This window comes from Gobius niger (assembly GCF_951799975.1).
Source record: "Gobius niger genome assembly, chromosome: 1".
In the NCBI taxonomy this organism is placed as follows: Eukaryota; Metazoa; Chordata; class Actinopteri; order Gobiiformes; family Gobiidae; genus Gobius; species Gobius niger.
In genome coordinates this window covers 19,693,145-19,718,338 of record NC_136852.1, presented here as the reverse complement: position 1 = coordinate 19,718,338, position 25,194 = coordinate 19,693,145, and the positions used below count along the sequence as shown (strand labels likewise).

Genomic DNA, 25,194 nt, shown 5'->3' with positions numbered 1-25,194 from the left:
ATTAGAGGCATTTCTGTGTTGTCTAGAGACATGACTACTCAACAGTCTCAGCAGGTATTTAGGGACCCAACGTGTGACAATCTGAGTAACTCCTTCTGGAAGACAATGAGGAAGAACCTGCATCAACTTTTTACCTGGTTGGTATCATGGCATTTAAAATATAACATACAGTTTGTGTGTGTTCCTTTTTTAATTAACATTCCTTGTTCAATCATTTAATGAAATGTTGATACTTACTGTATAACTGACCACCTCTCCAGGCAGTTGGCCAAGACCTTGGCTATGGGGCAGGGCCTGGCTGCACTCATCTGTGGCACTGCAATCACCTCACAGTACCTGGCATCTGATTTTCATGTGGATACTCCGATGATGCAGAGCTTCCTGAACTATTTGCTGTTGTTTGTTACCTACACTCCAGTTTTAGTCTGCAGAAAAGGTACAAAGCAACACAGTAGCATGCAATCACATATATCCTAAAGATCATGTGACACAGATTGTTTGGTACATTAGCCAACATTAATAGAAAAGACATAAAAATAAAGTTTGGCATTAAGTCTCTCCTCTTTGACCAAATGCAGTGTAAGCTTACTGGACGTGAATGCTGATGTTTAGGGTGTTCCCCTTTAAAACATAGGGGATGAAAATATTTTACAGATCCTCAAAAATAAGTGGTGGAAGTACATCCTTCTGTCTTTGGTGGATGTGGAGGCCAATTACTGTGTGGTAAAAGCTTATCAGTACACCACCATCACCAGTGTCCAAGTGAGTGCAATAATCATACAATATAGTTCTATGTCAATCAAGAGCAATTTTTATGTTTTTATTATGCATTACATCATGGATCCAGCTGCTGGACTGCTTTGTGGTTCCTGTCCTCATGGTCTTGTCCTGGTGGATTTTAAAGACCCGCTACAGGCCGGTCCATTATGCCGCTGTGTGTGTCTGTGTGCTCGGAGTAGGAGCTATGGTGGGAGCAGATTTGCTTTCTGGACGAGACCAGGGCTCCAGTAAGGTTAATTTTCTCTTTATTGAAAGTGTGAAATGTGTTATGTTTAAACGTACTGTATTCACAAGCAATAAAATAGCCTTTAGATAACAAGATAATAAAATAGTATTTTTTTGTTCAAGTCTAACCTTTTAAATTTGTGTTTGTGTCTTCAGCTGCAAACATCTTATTAGGAGATGGTCTGGTGCTACTCAGTGCGGCGCTGTACGCAGTCTCAAACGTGTGCCAGGAGTACACAGTGAAGAATCTGAGCAGAGAGGAGTTCCTGGGCATGGTCGGCCTGTTCGGCTCAGTCATCAGCACTATTCAGATGTGAGTTTCCTGCTGATAGTCAACATCACTATCTTATACTTGATACATCAATCTCCTGTTTAACACAGTAATTCATTGAAAATTAATTCTTTTTTTAATAGGGTGATTCTGGAACGCACTAAAATTACTGCCATCCAGTGGAATTGGAAAGTTGGTCTGTATATTTTATAAATGGTTAATTTGTAGGCAAAAAACGGATTCAAAAACGTTTTTACTATAATGTAACGGCATTCATAGTAATTTTGTGTGATTTCCCAGGGCTGCTGTTTTGTGGATTTGCCTTGTGCCTGTACACGCTCTACAGCTGTATGCCTATTGTGATCAAACTCAGCAGTGCCACTTCAGTAAATCTGTCATTACTTACTGCAGACCTGTTCAGCCTTTTCTTTGGGATCTTCCTTTTCCACTATACGGTATGATCATTTAATGATATACTACTATTTTGGTCTGATACATCAGGTCAATCTACAAGAATTTATTAATAAATTGAAATGTATATTTTTCGTCATGTCGAGGCCATGGTCATGTTAAGTAAAGGTAATGTTACTTAAATTAGTAGTTTCAGGAACACTTTTGGACCGATGTGATGGATTTGGGGAACAAAACAGCTACCAGAACACTCTCATTAAACCCCATTATATCATCTCAAATCTTTGCTGGATCCTCCATGATAGTTCCTGAATCCTTAACCCTGAAAAACTGAAAGGTGGGGAATGTGGGGTCAGATTCAGCATTAGTTGTGAGCCACTATTCTAATTTATACGTTTGGTTTTTAGTCAACATTTTAGACAAACACTCAATGACATTTTTTTTCCTCGATTTGAACATGGTAAGAATATCTATGTCCTTGAGATTTTTCTCTCATTAAAGTGATGGTCTGTAAGTTTCAATGTTTATCTAATTTAATTTAATGCGTATAATTGACCGTCTGGATAAGTAATATTATTATATTGCTGATTTCAGCAACTAATCAGAATCCCTGGGCTAGCTTTCCCGTGAATCAGCCTCTGAGGTCCAATAAGGAGCAGACAGGCCCTTGTTGGACTTATTATTTTAATGTTTTGATTCATTTGTGGGGGCTGGGAACCACTGATTTATAGAATACCCTCAATCACGGTTTTGTGCCTCTCTTTTCAGTTCTCTGGACTGTACCTGGTCTCACTGGTCGTCATCATCATTGGCTCCATTTTATTTAATGCAGTTCCCACTCAGACTGCCCTCCCAGAGCCCTCTCCTTCTGTCTGTGAGGAGGGCTTCTTTGAAAACTCTGTGGCCCCTCAAAATTACTTCACCATGCAAGAACTGAGGTCGGACAGAGAGGAGCAAGAGAAGAGGACGAGAGCTTCAAGCCAAACTGATGAATATAAAGAACAGCACAGCACTGCTGCTTCATATAGCACCAAGCTGTGATCCATGTAGTTCTCTATTTTGTTGTTTGTTATTTATGCAAACCCACTTCATGAAAACACATGTACATTTGTGCACAGTGGGATTGTCAACTTCAAATAAATTCTTTGCAAAATGTTGGACATGTTTCAATCATGGCAGCTCTAAATAAATTGTTGTTATTTTTCTTATTTCTAATCTCTTTTACTTTTAAATCTTTTACATTATATGTGGCCTAGAGACAATGCTATACAATGCAGTATGCTGTCATCTGCACAACCTTTTATGAACTGGGTTTGTATAGTCTCTTGGCACCTGTGGAATTTTTCATGAGAATGATCAGATTTGAACATGGTAAGAATATCTATGTCTATGATTTTTCTTTTATTTAAATATATATTCAAAACAAGCTTGGTTATACAATGATTTTATACAATAATTTGAATTTTAGATTTGAATACTTAAACCGAAACATAATCCTGTGGTTTGTATCATATGTTGTGTCTAATTACAAGCTGCTCTGGGGCTGCACCTCATCGTCCCCCACTGACTCTCTCCTTGTGTGTCGGCTTTTCTGCAGCTGGGATCAGTGGCAGTGAATGAATGGCCAGTCGTGCTACACTTAAAGCCAATAAGGGAGTGAGCGAGAGGCAGTCATTCACCACACTCTACAAGAAGAAATGATGCAAGGATGCAAGTTTTCCCATCCGATAACTTGAGAGGAGATAGATGAGGGTTAGATGCCAAATCCACAAAATCTGAACAAGGACATTTCAGGAAAACAAGGACTTCCAAGACAGAGGTAAGACTAGGAGCATTTAAAATAGCAGATTTGATTTAGGATTAATTTCTTGCGTCTACCGCTTCACAAAAAGTGGCTTTGCTTGTTTGGTAACACAACTCTACATGTGGAAAAAATGTGAAGGCAGAGCAAGGAGAAGAATAACAGAAGAGGAAGAGTTCAAATCACACACAAAAGGCAAAGGACAGGTCAGTTAATAGGCTTATCACAGCATGGGCTCGGATGCATAATCTGCTTTACAGTATGTGTGTGCACGAAAAGGTGAGGAGAAATTACCACACTTTGTCCACCAGTCATTTGTTTGTTTGTTGGGAGTTGAACCATTGTGACTGATATTGATTTGGCTACAATATCCAAGTATTATTTCATCTTCTTTAGTATTTCTGCGTTTGTATTGAAAGTTTTACTTGTTGTGTTGATGTTACAGTACATGTTCTTGGCACTTGTGCAAGACAACAATATTGTGTTTAATTTCAGAGAATAAGAGAATGAGATTTGACTGCAAAACAATGTACAATGTGTAATGGATCCTTTCTGTGCACGTTACAGATACAAATCTACAGTGATGTGCGAACTAAGGCTCAGTTTATCTTACAGCCACGTGTGTAAACAGTTGTCAGACTTTATAACGCAGCCAGAACCCTAAAATCTTCTCAGGACAGTGTAGTTTCAAAATGTGTCCCCAATGTTATAGCGACTGAACTAAGCAAGGGCGCTCAACCTTTGTTCCAGACCTCTGTTGGGGTAATTAGATGATCAAATATTGATGGGTACACTCTGTGTGTGGCTTAGTTTGTTCGTGCAGAGCTTTTTGCAGTAGTTAGTTGTAGCCTGGAATAAAAGACTCAAATAGGATGTGTCCATTAGTTTAACTGCTGCAAAAATGTAGGTTAAAACACTGTATATTGACAGGATGTATGGTGTGGTGTTAAACTTGGATTTACAATGATACTCGACATTGAAATGTTCAAACATTTACAGATTACTGTATTTATGTTGTGCAACAAGCCACATCTTTTGCTTTTAGTTTATTTTAAAATACTTTCTACTGTTAAAGGTCTGCGCCAGTTAGGTCGAGAATCTGCCAAGTGTCAAAAAGTCAAAGGCTTAAAATAACACTTAATGAAAGGAGAATGAATTATGTATCATCACTAATACACATAAACAGACAGGCACAAAGCACCTCCAGCTGCTCCCAACCATGTAAATCTGATCCTGATGAAAAACTGCTATAGCACCTGCTCACAAAAAGATCATGTGACACTAAAGTCTCTGTCGACAATAATCAGAGAAATGCAGTTTTAGTCAAATGTATTTTTTCACACTAATTTGATACAAAACACCTACTGTATCTATACTAACGTTAATGTGTCATTTTTATTGATAGGCCTGTTGTAAATGTTGTATTGAAGACATATGAATATTAGATGGGGTTATCCACTCCCTTTAAATAGTATCCTGTTATTCATCTAAACCAATGTGAAAACCAGCAATAATAATAAATATCACATATATGATATAAGCCATAGTTTCAGCATTTTTTGAGCTGCTGTCAGGGTTTGACATGAACTTGTTCCTCTCACTGGCCACTGTGACTAGTCTTAATCGCAGGTTCAAGCCCATTTGTGCAGATAATCTTTAGTATTGTAAAAGCCTATGGTCTTGCATTGATTTTATGTAGAGAGAACAATGAGCTTCAATGGTGTACGCTTCAAAATTGGCCTGCCGGTTAGTGAGGCTAAAGTGTTACAAGCAAAAAGCAGAATCTAATAGTGTTTGGCTGGTTGGCTGCAAAAGTCCTGTTCATAATTAGTGAATCAAATTAATCTCTGGGGATTTTTTTGTGTTATGCACTCTTAAATACAATACTCACAGTGGTGTTCAATATACAGTTTCCATTTGTTCACACAGGCCTAATATTCCCTTTAGTCTGCTGCATTTTGCCCCAGGGCTTTTTGTATAGATTCCATTAGTAAACTTGGCTCAAATGCATTCGACCACCAATAGTCACATTTATCTATCTGTCTAGTGTCTGCACAGCTTATTGCTTGCTGGATTTGTCTATATTTGTCACTAATATTTAGCACAACGTGTGCTTCTTCTTCATCTCAGAATCCGGGACGCTGCTGATGTCCCGTAGTAAGTGTGATCCAACTCTGGACCATGGTGATTCTGCAGCAGGTAAACACATTATGTTAGCTGGTTATGAATGCCGCCTTTGTTGCTGTGTAGTCATCAGGAAACAGGAATCTCACAGTTCTTCTGATTCACATTGCCTATTATTTAACCCCTGTAATGTCCTCTGATTTCAAGGCTTCATACATCTACTAGTTATATCTGATTGAATCCGGATTTGTCAAGTTAAAGTATGTGACGGTTTTGGCTCGTTGATGATAGTGGTCTTTTTTATGTGTTGTTGAACTTGTCATCCTTTCTGATAAACTAATCTGCTCTGACAGCTCCCCCTCCACTTTGGAGAGTAAAATGGGGCAAGCCAATAAAACCCAGATCAGCCGATGCCCCTCACCCTTTGAGCAGGCTCTGGTCTCACTGCACACCCCAAACTCATCAGCTGAGATGTGTTATGCCGACTTGTTAGAGATGATAGATTTATTGTCTTATCCGTTTAGCTGTGTTACAGCTAAGTCAGACAACATGATATTCAAGAGGGTATTTTGGATTTAAATGAGTTTTAAATGGCGATTAACACAAACAGAAGGGACTCTGACTGGCTGCCTGAGGGCTGGGATCCAAACGTCCGTCGCCTCAGCTCCAGATTTGCAACACTTGTCAAGGTAATAATATCTAGTGTCAACCTGAATGTAGGGGCAAAGCAATACTGAACACTGCCTATGTGTGTGACATTAGAGTTGACTTTAGACCAAAGTGATGTGCAGCTGCTAATCAGAGGAGGAGGATTCGCTAAAGGTTAATGTTAATTGTCCACTGAAGCATAAAAATGACACTTACAATGACTGACCGAATTAATTGGCCACGTCCTCTGACCTTTATTATTTCTCAGCTGTGAATCTAAATGCAAATGAGTGTCACTAAGTGAGTCTTGTATTGCATTTTTTGTGAGCACAGAACTTTAATGGTGCCTGGCAGACTGGCAACTATAGCTCAGAAACGGGTGATTTTAAACTCAGATCCTTGTACAGATGTACGTCATACTAAACTCCAACAGAGGGCAGTCTAATACTTGACTATCCTGTAATGTGACAATATCAGCAGTGTGTTTTGTGTCACCGTCACACTTGGAGAGTGCTGACTTAGCCAAGATTTTATCTTAATAGCACATTTTTATTTTACCTTTACATATTTAACATGAGAATTCAGAATTTATTTTTTTCCGTGAGAGTCCATGTCCTTGCCAAAACCTTGTTAGTCGATTAGTTTATTTGTCATTATAGTGCATAATGATGAAATAGATATAGATCAGATGAAAAGTTTGTATTTGTACCTTCACTATGGACCAACCTGAATATTGAGGATTTAAACCCATGACCTTGTCATGAAGCAAGAGCATTGTCCCATGTCCATATTGTTCCTGTTTTATTCTCTTTTTATGAAATGTACTGACCTTGACCTTGTCATGAAGCAAGAGCATTGTCCCATGTCCATATTGTTCCTGTTTTATTCTCTTTTTATGAAATGTACTGCATTGTAATGTAAATGCTGTAAACTATGACTCCCTAGTGGTGACATAAGCTCATGACTGACATCTATTATTTACAACGAGGTTGTGAGAATATCATCACACTTATATTTATTTACTTTCTTACGGGGCATAGCCAGTTTGCTTCAAATCCGAGGGTTGGTGGTCCCGTTGCTGTTGTAATCTGGGGCAAGACATTTCCGTCTCTGACACTGATGAATATATGTTGGGGATCTGCAAGGCCATTGTCTCCTTATGACTGCCATTATTCTGTTCCTCTACAGTAGGATCATACCACTGCGGGGAGACGCTCGCAAAGGGGAAGTTTAGTTTTTATGGACCTTTTAAGCCTGTTTTATTCTTTACTAAAGCATCTATGATGCAGACAAATTAAAAATAACAAAAACCCATGTGCTTTCGAAGATAGTTATATCACTTAGAAAAGGTCAACTGTAGGTTTACTCCCAAAGACTAATATAACCAGCCCCAAAAATGATAAAAACAACAGACAAACAAGACAGACACCAAACATCCTAGCGTGATAAATAATTCAGAGAGTGGCTTCTGACGCTTCGCGGTAGGCCCAGCCTCCACTCACAGGCTCTGGGTGTTTGACAGGTGCTTAGTGGTGTAATGTTCGGGAGGCTCAGTTTGCCAGGTGAGGAATTTGCTTAATTAAAGTGACTTATATGTAACACACACTCGTGCACATCACACAGCTTACTCAAAACATATTTACTGCTACAACAGCAGATTAAACAAAACAAAAAAATACAAAAAGTTGGCAGTAAAGTAAATTCAGCAATGATAAAGTCCACCTCAAATGAATAATTGTGTAATTGTTTCATAAAGATACAAAATTTAAATGTTTTAATCCTTTAACTGATCATTTAGCAGAGACACTTAAAATATGAAGTGCACAGAAATCCCACACCAAAGGACACACCTGAGGAGGAAGTGGCATCCTGTTGCTATTGACAACAGATGAGTTTGCAGGGGGTTGGGTTTACAAAATGAGACACCTAGCAGGGCAGCAGGACCGTCCCGCAAAAACCTCTGATGTTACACCAAACGTATTTTAGTTGTTTTTTTGTTTGTAAATGGAGATGCTGTTTATTGATGTTCGGATATATTTCATCTGAGCGTGCCAGGAAAAGACACTGATATAATTTTTTTCCCGACCTGCAGCTGTAATTATTTTCTTTTGGGAATTTTGTTTCTACTCTGAAGATGTACAAGCGTCGGGATTATGTTCAACTCTATGAGAAGGATCTGGCTAAATGGTCTCTTCTGCGAAACGTCAACACTGTGGTGAAACATAGCACTCTGCTGCCGGTACATCGTCTTTGTTTTATCAAAACTGTGTGTCCTCTACTTATGGAGTGGGCTTAGTTTGGCATACCAGCAATCCCAGTACTGTACACTTCTTTGAACTTGAATCAGTCTTGCAATTTGTTTTCAAATAGTTCCATTAATTAAAATATGCTATACATTTTTTATTGCTGATTTTCATATTTTTGGTGTTAGGCAATGGTTTTATTCATCTTTGTTTTTCTTTTTTATGATTGCTTAGGATTTTCATTATAAAACATTGATTGAAAAAATAGCTTTTGATATTGTGAAGTGACTCCTGAAAGTTAAGCCATGAATTCTCAAGTCTTAGTTCTCCCAGAAGACACAGAAGTGTTGGTTTTCACATATTGACTGGTCAGGATCCTATTGGCTTCACCTCTTTTTCTGCAAATGCCTGCTTGTCACATTGAGGGCAAGCTGTTTCACCCAAATACATGGACTTAAATGACCTTTTGAAATTGTCTGATTTACATGTTGATGAGAAAAACACATTGCCCCATGCTGGTCCCATAATCCCATCATATATGACTTGATTTACACTGGACTAAACAAGGACATTTTAATGTTGTTTGATTTTTCAGGGCGACTATGTCTGGTTAGACCCAAAGTCCGGTCGTGAGTTCGAGGTGCCAATCGGCGCAGTGGTCAAACTCTGCGACTCAGGGCAGATCCAGGTTGTGGACGATGAAGGGAATGTAAGAGATAAAGCTAAAAGTTTTTTTCTTTTTTGAACACTTTAATAGGAATGTTATTCACATCCTGTGCATGCTATTTCCTTATGTTTCATTATTAGCATATTTGCCTAAAACGGTCAAATATGCTTTACATAAACTACAAACTGATTTGTCAATAAATATATGTATAATTTTTAGTCATAAATCTTTATATAGAATTATAATGTTTCTGCAGGAACACTGGATCTCACCTCAGAATGCCACCAACATTAAGCCAATGCACCCCACCTCCATTCATGGAGTGGAGGACATGATCCGATTGGGAGACCTCAATGAGGCCGGTATCCTCCGTAACCTGCTCATCAGATACAGAGAAAAACTAATTTATGTGAGTAGTTGGTGCTGTTATCTCCCTAAAACTACTGCTCCTGTGCCTGCCTTGTGTCCTTTCTGGTCCACTTCATTGAGCTGTTCTGCTTTCTTCCTCTTCCATTTCCTCTGAAGACTAACTGTGGTGGCAGGGTAAGTCAGATGAACTTAAAAAAAAAAAAAAAAAAAGGCAATGATAAAAATTAGCCGGAAATGTATATCCTGAACTCGCATGGAATATGGTGTCAAGTATGTTACTGCATTCACTGTAATACGTTTATAATGTCAGCATCTGCACTCGCACTAGTGCATTATGTCAGTGCTTGGTGGTAGCACGACTCAGTGCTGCATGCCGTCTGCATGTTTATTTGCTTCTAACATGGCCGCCACTCCTCTCCTGACCAACACTGATACGTCCTCATTGTCATCTATCACCATTTGAGCTGCGAGATCAGAGTTACCTTACCTACCCCGATGAGCTAACTGCTCTGACCGACAGTTGCATGTGCGCACAAGATCTTCAACACCTATTATTTATAACAATAGCACAAAAAAAAACAAAAAAAACTCTATCCGTGATTTGCTGAAATCTTAGTATCTGCCTTGTTGTTCTGTTTGCAGACATATACAGGCTCTATCCTTGTGGCTGTTAATCCATATCAGCTCCTGCCCATCTACACAGCTGACCAGATCAGGCTATACACCAACAAGAAGATTGGGGAAATGCCACCACACATCTTTGCCATTGCAGACAACTGCTACTTTAACATGCAAAGGAACAACAAAGACCAGTGTTGTATTATCAGGTTTGCATAAAAAAGTTCATGCTAAGCACAATAGGCACATGTGCTAAATATGTAATTCTAATATTATGAAGTGTTAAAGCGTTAATGCTTTTGTGCTCGATTATAGTGGTGAATCTGGAGCAGGGAAGACAGAGAGCACTAAACTCATCCTTCAGTTCCTTGCTGCCATCAGTGGACAGCACTCATGGATAGAGCAGCAGGTGCTTGAGGCCAACCCCATTTTGGAAGGTAGGAACAACCTCCTGTAAACCAAGCCTATGTCTGGAATACCAGTAGAACGTAGGTGTCTCATTTCTGCTCTTCTATGTGCAGCATTTGGCAACGCTAAAACAATCCGTAACGACAATTCCTCTCGTTTTGGAAAGTACATCGACATCCATTTTAACAAGAGAGGAGCCATAGAAGGAGCGAAGATTGAGCAGTACCTCTTGGAGAAATCCAGAGTTTGTCGACAGGTCTCACATTGTGATTATGGACATGCAAAGCGCGTTTTCTTTATTACCTCATATAATGCTTGCATGTTTGCTCTGTGCAGGCATATGATGAGAGAAACTACCACGTTTTCTACTGCATGTTGAAAGGCATGACTGCAGATGAGAAGAAGAAACTGGGTCTCAGCAAAGCCACAGACTACACCTACTTAACCATTGTGAGAAACTATTACGTGTGGCTTCATGTATACATTGAATAACATATTGTGTTTAACATTGTTTTGTAATTTCTAATTGTAAAACCAACATATTTGTTTTAGGGAAACTGCACAGTGTGTGATGGACGTGATGACTTGAAAGAATACTCCAACATTCGCTCTGCAATGAAGGTAGTTATTTCATTCTATATAAAAAGTCCAATCCTCCAGCTTTGTTAACTTTCTCCGCCCTGTAGGTATTGATGTTCACTGATAAAGAAAACTGGGAAATTTCAAAACTGCTGGCTGCCATTTTGCACATGGGAAATCTTCAGTATGAGGGTATGCCAAGCACGTAAAGTCTGATTAGTTGATAGTCTGCGTAGGTCCAAATGTTTTAGTAACGGCTACTAAAGAATAGCGATGCTGACGTTGTGTTGTCTTTGAAGCTCGTAACTATGACAACTTGGATGCTTGTGAAGTGGTCCGCTGTTCTCATCTTACAACAGCGGCAACATTATTGGAGGTAAATACACCACATTTTATCATCCACTGCAATAAAAAATAAACAAAAGCATAACTGTAATATACTTGCGTTCAGGTGGATTGTAAAGATCTGCAGAACTGCCTGACCAGCCGAACTCTGATCACTCGCGGGGAGACTGTGTCCACTCCTCTGAGCATGGACCAAGCCTTGGATGTGCGAGATGCTTTTGTGAAGGTAACTTACCATATTTGACGCTCTTGGAAAGATTGTATGTCATTTTCTTTTGTGTTTGTAGGGTATCTATGGCCGCTTGTTTGTGTGGATTGTGGAGAAGATTAACGCTGCCATCTACAAGCCCCAATCAATGCAGCCTAAATTTGTTCGCCGATCTATCGGGCTCCTGGACATCTTCGGGTTTGAGAACTTTGCCGTCAACAGGTATGACCACAAAAGCCAAGGAATAAAGTGTCCATTTATAATTTTTTTATTTTGTGTATCTCTAGTTTTGAACAGCTGTGCATCAACTTTGCCAATGAGAACTTGCAGCAGTTCTTTGTGCGACACGTCTTTAAGTTGGAGCAGGAGGAGTATAACTTGGAAAACATCAACTGGCAGCACATCGAATTCACTGATAATCAAGACGCTCTGGACATGATCGCCATCAAACCTATGAACATTATCTCCCTGATTGATGAGGAAAGCAAATTCCCCAAGGTATCCAATGCACTGTCTCTACTGACTGCTCCACCCTATACAGTAGTTTATATAGTCAACAAATGTAGACCTTGGTGGTTAATTGTATCCAAAATTGATGTTGGGTTTCGTCACTGGCAGTGACCCAAAACAGTGGTTCTCAAACCTTTCAAAAACATTTCACCTTCCAACTGCCACTTGGCTAAGATCAATATAAAATCAGGACTTAAGTGGGTTTCAAAATGGAGTTGGAGTAAATTGTGTCTAAACTGGGTGAAATGACCAGAAAATGCCAAACTTGAATGCATCACTTAATTACTAAAGTATAATGAAATTATCTCTACAAAAATGAACAAAGTCTTAAGTTGCAGATGACCCTGAGTACCACCTGAAGAAGGCCAAATACTACAACTGTTTGAGAACCACTGACCTAAAACATTTCAAATTTCAGATTGTGAAATTGTTGGGAAAAAAGAAGTTTTGGCAAGTTTGAGGATACTTACATTGTGTTATTTCGGACAGGGCACAGATGCTACAATGCTGAACAAGCTAAACTTTCAGCACAAACTAAACACCAACTACATCCCACCGAAGAACAACTATGAGACACAGTTCGGTATCCAGCACTTCGCAGGAGTGGTCTACTATGAGACCAAAGGTATTTGTCATTTACACGTCTCAGTATTTGAGGGTGCAGTTTTGTTTTTGTTTTAAATAATATGCTCCTGTAGGTTTCTTGGAGAAGAACCGTGACACTCTTTATGGGGACATCATTCAGCTGGTGCATTCCTCCAAAAACAAATTCATCAAGCAAATCTTCCAGGCTGATGTTGCTATGGTAACACCACTGATTTATTTTCTATTAGCTATATACCAGTACATAACACATTACATTCAAACTTCCTGTGTGAGGTGTGCATGTCTTCTTCACTCGCATGTTGAGTAATGTCCAGCAGTTTGCTAACATTACTGTTTATTCTGTCCTCTGCCCTGTCCCTGTGTGTTTGTGCATGTGTGTGCCTTTCACCAGTTTCTGTGCGGTTATGCACCTGCTAGTTCAGTGTGTGCTCCTGCCAACAGTCTTCCCAAGGTAAACTTCACCGAGTCATGTTTCTCAACAGCACGTCCTTTTCAAAGTCCTCATTAAGTCACATACTTTGACTTTTAACCACAGTCAAAAACATAGTATTTGGAGTATTATGTTTGAATAAACCCATATGCTGAGGTCAGGTCATTCTGAGCAGACACAACACTCAGCTCTATATGTTGCTAAACAAACACAGTGCGTACATACAGTTGTAGTAAACCTGGCCTATTTCAATTGTTTTTGTTCTATTATGCAACAGTCTAAATGTGAAATTATTCAAATGTCTTTTATAATAATAAAAAGGACATACTGGCACTGTTACTGTAATGCCACATAAGTATTTAGACCCTATTCAACAACTGCAGATTCGTTCAGTTGGTCTAACTCTGCATTTCTCAAACTGCCAAAGTACCACTTGTTTAGTGTTTTTCTGGTTTAGACATGGTTCACACCCTGTTTAGACATAATTTAGTCCAAACTAGGTCTATTGTAGTCCTGATTTGATCTTGGCCTGCTGGTAGTTGCAAGGTCAAAAATGTTAGGAGGTGTTACTTGGTGTGAAAAGTTTCGGCTGCTCTGTATGAAAGAATAAAGACTATAGGTCTATGAGTTACAGCCTCGATACTGACCAGAGAGGAAGATTTATTTTTAAGAATTAAAAAAATATAATATAATGAATTTATTGTTAATGAAGAAAGCAGGAACATGCATTCAGACAAAGTGTCAGAGCCAGGTCTTGAACCCATGACACTAAGGACAGAACACTGATCTTTCCATATATATATGCAGAAGCCTTAACCACTTGACCATCAGCTGCACATTATTTAAATATTTTCGATATCAGACTCTGACATAATAAGAGTTAAGAAATGTTGATGCTTCCTGAACCTAAACCTATACTGCATCTAGACACAACACAAATAACTTTCCCATTAGTCTAATAAAGTCAGCTTCTAAGCTTAAAATGCTTATGTGGGGAAACAGAAAATACCCCAGTTTGTGTCACATCCAGGAAAAGTATTCCATTGTTTTGACACTGGTCTCTTCCATGTGACAGGGAGCAGAGACCAGGAAGCGCTCGCCCACTCTGAGCAGCCAGTTCAAACGATCCCTGGAGCTGCTCATGAGAACGCTCAGTGTGTGTCAGCCCTTTTTCGTACGTTGCATCAAACCCAATGAGTACAAGAAGCCCATGGTAAGTGTCTATTTCTAATATATATAAGAAAAGTTCTATTGTGACTTTGAATTTTAAATGCTTATATATTATTACGCTATATTCAAATTGACAGCTAGTACTATTAACTTCTGTTGTTAGAATAATTGTGATATTTTAAGCCATTTCTATGAGTAATTGACATATGCAATCATGATTATTTTACAATATCTTGTTCAGCCTTTGGAAATATTGTATCTGTTTATAGTTGTTTGACAGGGAGCTGTGTGTGCGCCAGTTGAGATACTCCGGGATGATGGAGACTATTCGTATCCGTCGGGCGGGATATCCCATCCGCTACACCTTTGTGGAGTTTGTGGATCGCTACCGGGTGCTGATGCCTGGAGTTAAACCAGCATACAAACAGGTGGACTAGATACACAGGAACATTTTCCACTATGTTTTCATGCTGGAATGTTGTTTTTGGTGTTATTTGTTGCATTTGTTTGAACAGGAGGACCTCAGGGGAACGTGTCAGAGGATTGCTGAGGCTGTCCTGGGCAGAGATGATGATTGGCAGATGGGAAAGACCAAGATCTTCCTCAAGGTAAAAAAAAAAAAACAATCACAGGCTTTATGCTTAATCTCCAAAGAAGTAAATGTCATGTTTTGAATATGATTTTGGTTGAAGTCCAATGTGTGAGGCTGGTTCAGGAAACAGAGGCTGTACAGAGAGGTCAGAGCAGGGCAGTGGCCACATTTCCCACTCAGGATGTGCTGAGAGATAACAGGCGAGAGTTTTTCACTGCTGGGTTTTTTTAACTTTTGCTAACTCTCATTATTTTGTCAGCTCTGCTATTTTGTTCCATTGGTACAGATAGTGTCACCATTTAAGTTTGTTTTGTTTATTTTCACTTTGTGGACTGTTGTGTAGGATCATCATGACATGCTGCTGGAGATTGAGAGGGACAAAGCCATCACCGACAAAGTTATTCTCATCCAAAAGGTGGTCAGAGGTTTTAAGGACAGGTAGGTGCCTTGTTGCTCACTTTCATAATTTCACTGTGTGTTTGAAGGATTGTTGCAAAGTTACGTGAAGCAATGTCTGTCTACCACAGGTCTAACTTCCTGAAGATGAGGAAGTCTGCGGTGTTTATTCAAAAGACTTGGAGAGGCTACCAATGCAGAAAGAACTATGGAGCTGTGAGTTGCATCAGTATTAGCAACAAGTCTTCCTTACTGACTTTGATGTGCTTTTAAACAGGAGAATTTGGCTGTGTGTTTTTATTTTTGTTCCAGATGCGAGCAGGCTTCTCCCGTCTGCAGGCTCTGGTCAGATCCAGGAAGTTGTGTGCCTCGTATCATGTGGCCCGCCAGCGAATCACAGGCTTTCAGGGTCGTTGCCGAGGCTACCTGGTACGGCGGGCCTTTAGACACCGGCTGTGGGCCGTTATTACCATCCAGGCTTATACCAGGGGCATGATCGCCCGCCGGCTGTACAAGAGGCTGAAGGGAGAGGTAACAGCCAAACCATCTAGTTTTTATGTTGTGAACCTTATCTTACCTGACTATACAGAATCTCTATGATATGGTATACATTTTCATCGTCTCTCATTAATTTTTAGTATCAAAGAAGACTCGAGGCAGAGAAGATGCGTCTCGCTGAAGAAGCCAAACTGAGGAACCAGATGTCAGCTAAAAAAGCCAAAGAGGAGGCTGAACGCATGCATCAGGTGAGATATACATATTCATCACAGAGCCTGATTGGTCGTGACAGTGGAAACAAAACTTAACTGTGATTGTATTGTCTCTGTCCAGGAGCGTCTGGCTCAGCTGGCCAAAGAGGACGCTGAACGTGAGAAGAAGGAGAAGGAAGAGGTCCGCAAGAAAAAGGAGCTGGTGGAGCAGATGGAGAAAGCCCGACAGGAGCCGGTCAATGACTCGGACATGGTGGACAAGATGTTCGGGTTTTTGGGAACGACGAGTTCCCTCCCAGGGCAAGAAGGACAAGCTCCTGCAGGTTTTGAGGTGAGGGAGAAGATGCAACTAGGCTTGGTTAAATGTTCTTTCTTCAAATCCAGAATACCACATCTGTGTCTGTGTTTGCAGGACTTGGAGCGGACATACCACGAGATGGATGAGGAGGATCTGGACGAGGCTCTTCCTCTCCCTGAAGATGATGACGAGGAGGATCTGTCTGAATACAAATTTGCTAAATTTGCTGCAACCTACTTCCAGGGAAACACCACACACACATATGTCCGGCGATCCCTGAAACAGCCTTTGCTTTTTCATGATGATGAAGGAGATCAGCTGGTGGGTAAACTTCATGGGATATACATGTCATATAGGACATGTATATCCTATAAGTAGTACCACCATTGCTTTTCATTATATAACATATACATTTCCTTTTACAGGCCTCCCTGGCAGTGTGGATCACTGTGCTAAGGTTTATGGGGGATCTGCCTGAGCCCAAGTATCACACAGCCATTAGTGATGGCAGTGAGAAGATCCCTATCATGACCAAAATCTATGAGACACTGGGCAAGAAAACGTATAAACGAGAGCTTGCTGCACTGCAGGGAGAGGGAGAGGTGAAAATAATCAAAGGGCTATTTATCAATTTTTTTATGTTTATTTTGAACCTGTATTTAGCTCTTGTATCCTTCATAGACCACTCCCACTGAGAGCCACAAGAAGAACAGTGTACGGCACAAACTAGTGTCACTGACGCTCAAGAAGAAATCCAAAATCACAGAGGAGGTATTGAGTAAACAAAGCCATTTATTAAGTAATCGATTCTGCTTGTCAGGGGCATGTTTGTTAAACTGTCATGTTTTTCAGGTCACTAAACGCCTCAATGATGGTGAGCCTGGTCTCCATGGTAACAGCATGCTTGAGGACCGTCCCACATCGAACTTAGAGAAACTTCACTTCATTATTGGCAACGGCATCCTGAGACCAGGCCTGAGGTACTGTATTTTACTGCCATTGCACTGTGCATATCACTGCTGAACTAACTGTGCAAACTCCCCTTTATGTTTTAGGGATGAGATCTATTGTCAGATCTGTAAACAGCTGAGTCAAAACCCCTCTAAAAGCTCCCATGCTCGCGGCTGGATCCTCATCTCTCTCTGTGTTGGTTGCTTTGCCCCAACTGAAAAGTTTGTCAAGGTTAGTCTTTATTGTTTCATAATACTTTTATGTTGTATTTTAACGTAAGAATAAAACAATGCAAATATGGTAATAACTCCTTGATTTGTGATTTTTTTTTTTTTTTAAATTTTTATCAGTATCTGAGGAACTTCATTAACGGTGGACCAGTGGGTTACGCTCCATACTGCGAGGAGCGGCTGAGAAGAACATTTGTCAACGGAACAAGAACTCAGCCTCCATCTTGGCTTGAGCTGCAGGCCACTAAGTCCAAAAAGCCCATTATGCTGCCCGTGACCTTTATGGATGGCACCACCAAAACACTCCTCACAGACTCAGCCACCACGGCCCGGGAGCTGTGCCACGCCCTGTCCGACAAAATCAACCTGAGAGACCGATTTGGCTTCTCCCTCTACATCGCCCTGTTTGATAAAGTAAAGTGTAATCATTTTATATTTGGAAAATCTCTAAAAGAATTTTGTAATTTACTAGGTTGTTTTTTTTAAGCTTTGAGCCCGCTGTTTGTCATCCTGCAGGTTTCTTCTTTGGGCAGCGGTAACGACCATGTGATGGACGCGGTGTCGCAGTGTGAGCAGTACGCCAAGGAGCAGGGCGCCCAGGAGAGGAATGCCCCCTGGAGGCTGTTTTTCAGAAAGGAGATCTTCACCCCTTGGCACTGTCCCACTGACGATCAGGTGGCCACTAACCTCATTTACCAGCAAATTGTCCGAGGAGTCAAGTTTGGAGAATACCGTTGTGACCGGGTAATGCCTCTATAGTTAATTGATTTGCATAAGACAATATAGTGCTAAACCTTCATGTCATAATATTCAGATACAAATGTGATTGATGTGATTTTGGTTGGCTTGATAATAATATCTGTTGAGTGGCTGCTTGTTGTTTGCCTTACAACAGGATGATTTGGCAGAGTTGGCCTCTCAGCAGTACTATGTGGACTACGGTTCGGAGATCCTTTTGGAGCGCCTCCTGAGCCTTATCCCCTCCTACATCCCAGACCGAGAGATCAGCTCCTCCAGGGGGGTGGAGAAGTGGGCCCATTTCATCATGGCTGCTCACAAAAAGGTGTCCATACTGACGACTCGATTGAAAAATAATTGTTATGTTAGCGAATGACAAAGGATCTCAACAACAACATATTAACTGGATTAATCTGGTATATTTACTTACACGCATGTCCCTGTCTCTACTCAGAGCATCTACACTCAGAAAAGGTTTGATGCTCTGAAAGTGAAGGAGGAAGTAGTGGACTTCGCGCGACACAAGTGGCCTCTTCTTTTCTCACGGTTTTATGAAGCCTTCAAGTTTTCAGGTAATGATTGTATTGACCTTAAAGGTGCATTATGCAACCATTTACTTCGATCACAGTGGTCTCTAGGACGCTCCAGGATCAACTGTTCTGAAGGTTTGCACTGCTGATGGACCCTCTCACCAGAAAACCTACAAAACAATTGGTCCTGGAGCTTTATACGGCCATGCTGACCTCTCATACAGCCGTTGGGTCACTGCATGGTCAAATAACCACAAATATCAACACTTTTTTTTGCATGTAAACTTGCATAGTGCACCTTTAATTGCTGTTTTTCTAAGCCTTGGCTCCATATGAATTATTTTACTGTGAGTTCTGTTTTGCCTTATCTTCCTCACAGGTCTAGAAAGTAGAATAACAAGCCTGCTTTGTTTATGCGTTTTCTAAATAGTTAAGATTGTGCTGTATACTTTGAATCTGTGTACATGACAGGTCCCAGTCTGCCTAAAAATGACCTGATTGTGGCGGTGAACTGGACCGGAGTTTACTTTGTGGATGAGCAGGAGCAGGTTCTGCTGGAGCTTTCGTTTCCAGAAATCAGTGCAGTCTCCAGCAACAGGTATCTCAGGCAGTGCATGGGAAAAAAACTCCGTTATTTATTTACACATTGTGAAAGTAAATGTTGGCTTTTTACAGCGGAGGAAAGTTACAGGGCCAGAGTTTCACGATGGCCACAATCAAAGGTGAAGAGTACACTTTTACGTCCAACAACGCAGAGGACATCCGAGACTTAGTGGTCACGTTCCTGGAAGGCCTGAGGAACAGATCCAAGTTTGTTGTCGCGCTGCAGGACAATCCCAACCCCAGTAAGCAGGATTGTCATGTTATCTAAACTAACTCCAGGCCAGTTCAGTTTTAGTTTATGTTTACTTTAATCTATTGACTTTATTTTCCTCATTCATTAGAACTGCTGAAGTCATGCAAAATGGTTATTTCAAACCCTGAAACTTTCATAGGTCCGATAGAAAAGAAAAGGTTTTGCAAGTTTTATACAAGAAGACAAAATTCGCTTTTTGGGATTGCTAAAGTTAGTCCTATTTAAGACATTGCATGAGTTGCATGTCCCTCTGCTGCCAGTTACTTTTTTATGCATTTTTATGGAGGGTCATTTTAGTTCAATGTGTCGTTTTAATTCTTTTTTCTGTTGTTTGCTTTTTAAAACCCTTGATTTATTGCTTTGGGTTACTCATAATTGGCTTTATGGTTTACTTTTGAAACTGTGCATGACGTGGATTTTGCCAAACCTGGTTTATATGTATCTAGTGGTGCCAAATATTTGTTTGGTGGTATGTAAGAAAAACATTAAATTCAGTTATGTCCAATCACATTTTGTTTGATCAAGAAATATTTTTCACTCTTTCACAAAATATTTCAAAAAGTATTTACTGTATGAATTTGTGTGATTTCCATCCACAGCTGGAGAGGACTCAACATTCCTTAGTTTTCAGAAGGGAGACTTGATCTTGTTGGACCAGGACACAGGGGAGCAGGTCCTAAATTCTGGATGGGCACATGGAGTTAATGAAAGAACCAACAAAAGGGGCGACTTCCCTGCAGATTGTGTCTATGTCCTGCCTTCCATGACCAGACCACAGCAAGAACTTGTGGTGAGGAAACTATTTTAAGAGCACTGTCCCAGGACGGGAGAGTACTGTTGGCTCTATGAATTTTGTAGCATTTTAAAAATTTTAATGTTTGGACTTGAGATGGAGGGCAACAAAGAACTCTATGGTAGAATTAGCTTTTTGCTATTTACCCAGTGAAAATAGAGATGTTTTGGCCAGACGTATGGTCTCTGCAATCATTAGGCCTAACCACATGAAACAAAAACTGACATTTAGTTCAACATCGTATTTGTCAGGTTTTAATTTTCCTTTCAACTCAGTCAGTTGGCAGGACATTAAGCCATAAGATTAACATGGCTAGTTTGTGGACTCAAACATTTACATCAAATCAAGATTCAGAGTTATAGCTCTGTATTAAACAAACTGCTGAAGTTAATGTTCTGATTGTAAACAAGATGATTCAACCCCCCAGAAAGAACAGAAATAAAGTTTTTCTTTAGTAGAGTGTCATAGGATCATTCCAAAACCCTTGGCAGGATTTACAATGTGCCACTGGTCTGCTACAGCTTGGTGGTTCTTCATATGTTATATGTGATATGTATTTCTTACAAAAACACTGCCTCTCCCATAGACTTACTATAATACCCAGGTCTCCATTTTAACATAGCAAGTCCTATAATGTGAAGTTGTGATATTGTGATGTTGCCTATTTTTGTTTATATGTTTTTGTGATCTAGGCGTTGGTTACCATGACACCAGACCAGCGGCAGTCTGTCCGTGTCTCTCAACTCATGATGCCAGAGACCGACGAGAGGCTGAAACCGTACACACTGGAGGAGTTCTCATATGACTACTTCAGGTACAACTACAGCCTGATACTCTAAAAGATCACAAGAACACAATCAATGTTTTATGAAAAGACAAAAAAACACAAAGAACAGCATTAATTGTTATTGATTTCATTTAATGTTATTTTTATTTCTACTTGAGTCATTGCTATTTATTATGCCTGCTACATTCTAGGCCTCCACCGAAACATACCCTGAGTAGAGTGATGGTCACCAAGAATCGTGGAAAGGACAAGATGTGGAGCTGCACAAGAGAGCCCCTTAAATTGCCTCTGCTCAAGAAAGTGGTCAACCATGAAGACCTGTCCCAGGAAGCATGCATGGCCTTCATTGATATCCTGCTCATGAACTCTGCTTGAAGTTGTAACTGCACTTAATAGAGACACATTTTTTCAAAAAGATGTTTCACCATCATCAGTAGAGAATGGGATTGTGTCGACACTAGTGCTCCGAAATTTCAGTTAATGTAATTGTAAACCAATGTAATTAGGTTTTCCATCTTTTACACCAAATACCATCTCAGAAAATAATTGTCCCTTCAAGTACCACCAGGCCAAAGGAGGGGCGGGGAACCTTGTTTGTATAGCACTTTTCACATGACATAGTTACCCAAAGTACTTCAAACAAGGTATGTTTTTTTCCATACTCATTCCATACCCAGTGGTGGTGAGCTCCATATGTAGCCACAGTAGCCCTTGAGGTAGACTGACAGAATGGCGGCTGCACACATCTGTGCCAACGGACCACCCGACCACCATTACCACACCGCTCCCTCACACTCTCCCAGCCCACCAGGTTTCGCTCACATTCTCCCATCCAGGCGCTTAAGGACATGTACTATTGTAGAAAATAAATGACCTTTCCTTAACTGTGCTCACCCATGATGAAGTATATGGGAGACTACCCTTCCAAACGGTCACGCTCGGTGAATGAGTTGACAGATCTGATTTTTGAAGGAGCACTGAAGGCTGAACCAGTGAAAGATGAGATCTACTGCCAGATCATCAAACAGCTCACGGACAACCACATCAAGTCAGTTTGTCGGTCACTCACTAGTTACTTCATATCAAGAACTAAGCATACTAGAGTATTTAAAACATGTGTCTCTGCAGGTACAGTGAGGAGAAGGGCTGGGAGCTGCTTTGGCTGTGCACTGGTCTGTACCCTCCCAGTAATGTTCTGCTGCCACACGTGCAGCGCTTCCTTCAATCCAAGAAACACCACCCACTGTCCAGCGACTGCATGCAAAGAGTTCACAAAGCTTTACGGTAACACACATCGTTTTCTTCTAAATAGTTCATCACGATTTGCTCACTGACCTGATTTGCGTCTGCAGTAATGGATCAAGACAGTATCCTCCTCATTTGGTGGAAGTTGAAGCCATTCAGCACAAAACAACACAGATATTTCACAAGGTCTACTTCCCTGATGATACAGATGAGGTGTGTTAAGCTGAGAAATGTACAGTTTTTTGTTTTGCTTTATGAGTTACAAATTCCTTCTCTTTTTATTATAGGCATTCGAGGTCGAGTCCAGCACTAAAGCAAAAGACTTGTGCCAGAGTATAGCAACGAGACTGCTGCTCAAAACTCCAGAAGGCTTCAGCCTGTTTGTAAAGATCTCAGACAAGGTTACAATAAGTTAATTTAAGCACTTTTGGCGTATTGTGTTTGCAATGTGTCATAACTGATTTGCTTTTTACTCATGTAGGTGATCAGTGTTCCACAGGGAGACTTCTTCTTTGACTTTGTGAGGCATCTGACAGACTGGATCAAGAAATCTCGGCCAGCCAAAGATGGTGCGTTATTGTTTCCTGAGTAGTATTTTTGGCCCTGCTTTACATTGTGTGCTCAACTGAGATCTTTTTGTAGGTATTGTTCCCTCTCTTACATATCAGGTGTTTTTTATGAAGAAGTTATGGACAACCACTGTTCCGGGAAAAGATACTTTTGCAGATTCAATTTTCCACTACTATCAGGTTTGTAAAACGGTTTTGTACCTTTTTTTTTAGTCTACTCTTATAACTGAATAATGGCATCTACTACTTTTCAACCGTAGGAGCTGCCCAAGTATCTGCGTGGTTACCATAAATGTTCCAGAGAGGAGGTTTTCCATCTTGCAGCACTCATCTATCGTGTTAAGTTCGAGGATGACAAATCACATTTTCCTACAATTCCCAAAATGCTCAGAGAGTTGGTACCTCAAGATGTCATTCGCCTGATGTCACCAGATGATTGGAAACGGGTAAATTTTTTAATTATGTGATACTTTTTCAATAAAATTACCACAAGTGATCTAAAATAAATCGTGTTCAACAGTCAATTATTGCATTCTTCAATAAACAAGCTGGTAAATCAAGGGAGGAAGCCAAACTAATGTTCCTGAAGACCATCTACAAATGGCCCACTTTTGGATCTGCTTTCTTTGAGGTCAAGGTAAATGACAACATAGACATTCATCATTGTAGAATGAGCTGAAACAAATGAATGTGTCTTATATGGATCTTTTTTCAGCAAACAACAGAGACGAAGTACCCAGAGATTCTGCTAATTGCCATCAACAAGCATGGAGTCAGTCTCATTGACCCAAAGACAAAGGTAATCATTTTTAGGGTTAGGTGCCACTTCATTCTACGGCTGTTTTTGAGGGTTTGTCATTGACCTTGTGGTTCATGTAGGACATCTTGACGACTCATCCCTTCACCAATATTTCCAATTGGAGTAGTGGAAACACATACTTCCATATCACCATTGGAAACCTGGTCAAAGGAAGCAAGTTGCTGTGTGAGACTTCGCTGGTGAGTTAATATGTTTATATTCTTATCATTAAATGTGGTTATGCTTCTGCCATAAGCTCTTCTGTATGCTGACTTTGTTTACAGGGATACAAGATGGATGACCTGCTGACCTCTTACATTAGCCAAATGTTGACCACTATGAACAAAACACGCTCAGCGCGAGGCCATAGCAAGTGAACTTCTTACTGGCAGGAGGCCCGTGAGCTTATCCGAATGTTGCGTCCAGTTGGCCAGTACTGCAGCTGGGGACGGACCTTTTCCCAACAGCTGTGGAGGATGAGCCGCAGTCCTTCTGCCTGCTCGGAAAGTTCAAAGCTCAGTGTGGAGAGCTCAGCTGAGAGCAGCGACCCCGGAGAGGGCCCCAGTAACTACTACAGCAGTGACCCAGGCGAGGGCACGAGTCATTACTACAGCAGCAGCTGGACGAGAGAAGAGGAAGAGCTGTCCAGTGAGGATGACTACCTCTGATACGTCCAGCATAGACTGAACCGAGCGAGCTTTAAGATTAAGTCACTCTCGAAGGAAATGTGACTAATTCTCCTTTTGAATGAACTTCAGTCAGCTCACCAGTTTAAAGCACGAGACTGAAAATACTTTTACTATTTAAGTGGCTTAAATTATACTTTTTTATTTTTACGTTTCTAATAAATGCATTCCAGTTGTACAGTTTTGCACAGGGGTGTCAAACATGTGGCGATTTAATCCAGCATGTAGAGCATAAATTCCAGAGTATTTAAAAGAAAATAAAGTCTCTAGTCTAGCCCATTCCTGTGCAGAGTTATACATTTTTAAAGAATAACCAGAATGCTCATTCCAGCCACTAGGAGGAAGCTTACATTATTAAAAATGGAAAGATTTTCAGAGGGCACTGATATAATAAGAGATCAGGATATGAACAACATATTGTAGCCACATGGTAAATGGACAGTCTGCCCCAGGGCGGCTGTGGCTTCAACAGCTTACCATCACCGAGTGTGGAGTCAATGATTACTACTATGTAGCTCTAGACACAGGCTTGTAAAGTGCAATGCAAGTATATGCTGCCGCTGTGGGAGCTGAATTTCGGCCCATGACCCAAAATGAGTTT

The 25,194-nt window shown here is 40.5% G+C and overlaps 2 protein-coding genes across 2 annotated transcripts; both read left to right on the top strand.

Annotated features, from left to right (window-relative positions):
* Positions 1 to 282: 282 nt before the first annotated feature.
* Positions 283 to 2,728, top strand: LOC306963087 (solute carrier family 35 member F2-like; the record flags this gene model as incomplete). Its single annotated transcript, XM_079556541.1, has 7 exons — positions 283 to 436; positions 635 to 762; positions 848 to 1,007; positions 1,162 to 1,318; positions 1,420 to 1,472; positions 1,577 to 1,731; positions 2,456 to 2,728. The coding sequence occupies 7 exons, from the start codon at positions 283 to 285 to the stop codon at positions 2,726 to 2,728; spliced, it is 1,080 nt and encodes a 359-aa protein (XP_079412667.1).
* Positions 2,729 to 9,447: 6,719 nt separating this feature from the next.
* Positions 9,448 to 24,803, top strand: LOC306973005 (unconventional myosin-VIIa-like). The gene is made up of 47 exons (XM_079569790.1): positions 9,448 to 9,579; positions 9,696 to 9,713; positions 10,182 to 10,366; positions 10,473 to 10,594; positions 10,679 to 10,821; positions 10,902 to 11,015; positions 11,118 to 11,186; positions 11,252 to 11,336; positions 11,444 to 11,520; positions 11,596 to 11,715; positions 11,777 to 11,919; positions 11,985 to 12,195; positions 12,697 to 12,832; positions 12,906 to 13,012; positions 14,319 to 14,456; positions 14,683 to 14,841; positions 14,929 to 15,021; positions 15,349 to 15,443; positions 15,533 to 15,617; positions 15,714 to 15,932; positions 16,040 to 16,147; positions 16,233 to 16,442; positions 16,524 to 16,730; positions 16,835 to 17,011; positions 17,091 to 17,180; positions 17,262 to 17,389; positions 17,465 to 17,591; positions 17,711 to 18,004; positions 18,107 to 18,334; positions 18,486 to 18,653; positions 18,783 to 18,900; positions 19,330 to 19,456; positions 19,534 to 19,703; positions 20,314 to 20,504; positions 21,200 to 21,321; positions 21,486 to 21,643; positions 22,189 to 22,342; positions 22,423 to 22,578; positions 22,647 to 22,752; positions 22,827 to 22,940; positions 23,021 to 23,108; positions 23,182 to 23,288; positions 23,369 to 23,554; positions 23,629 to 23,745; positions 23,824 to 23,907; positions 23,988 to 24,107; positions 24,192 to 24,803. Exons 1-47 carry the CDS (start codon positions 9,469 to 9,471, stop codon positions 24,282 to 24,284), a joined length of 6,378 nt encoding a protein of 2,125 aa, XP_079425916.1. The 5' UTR covers positions 9,448 to 9,468; the 3' UTR covers positions 24,285 to 24,803.
* The last annotated feature ends 391 nt before the right edge of the window (positions 24,804 to 25,194 follow it).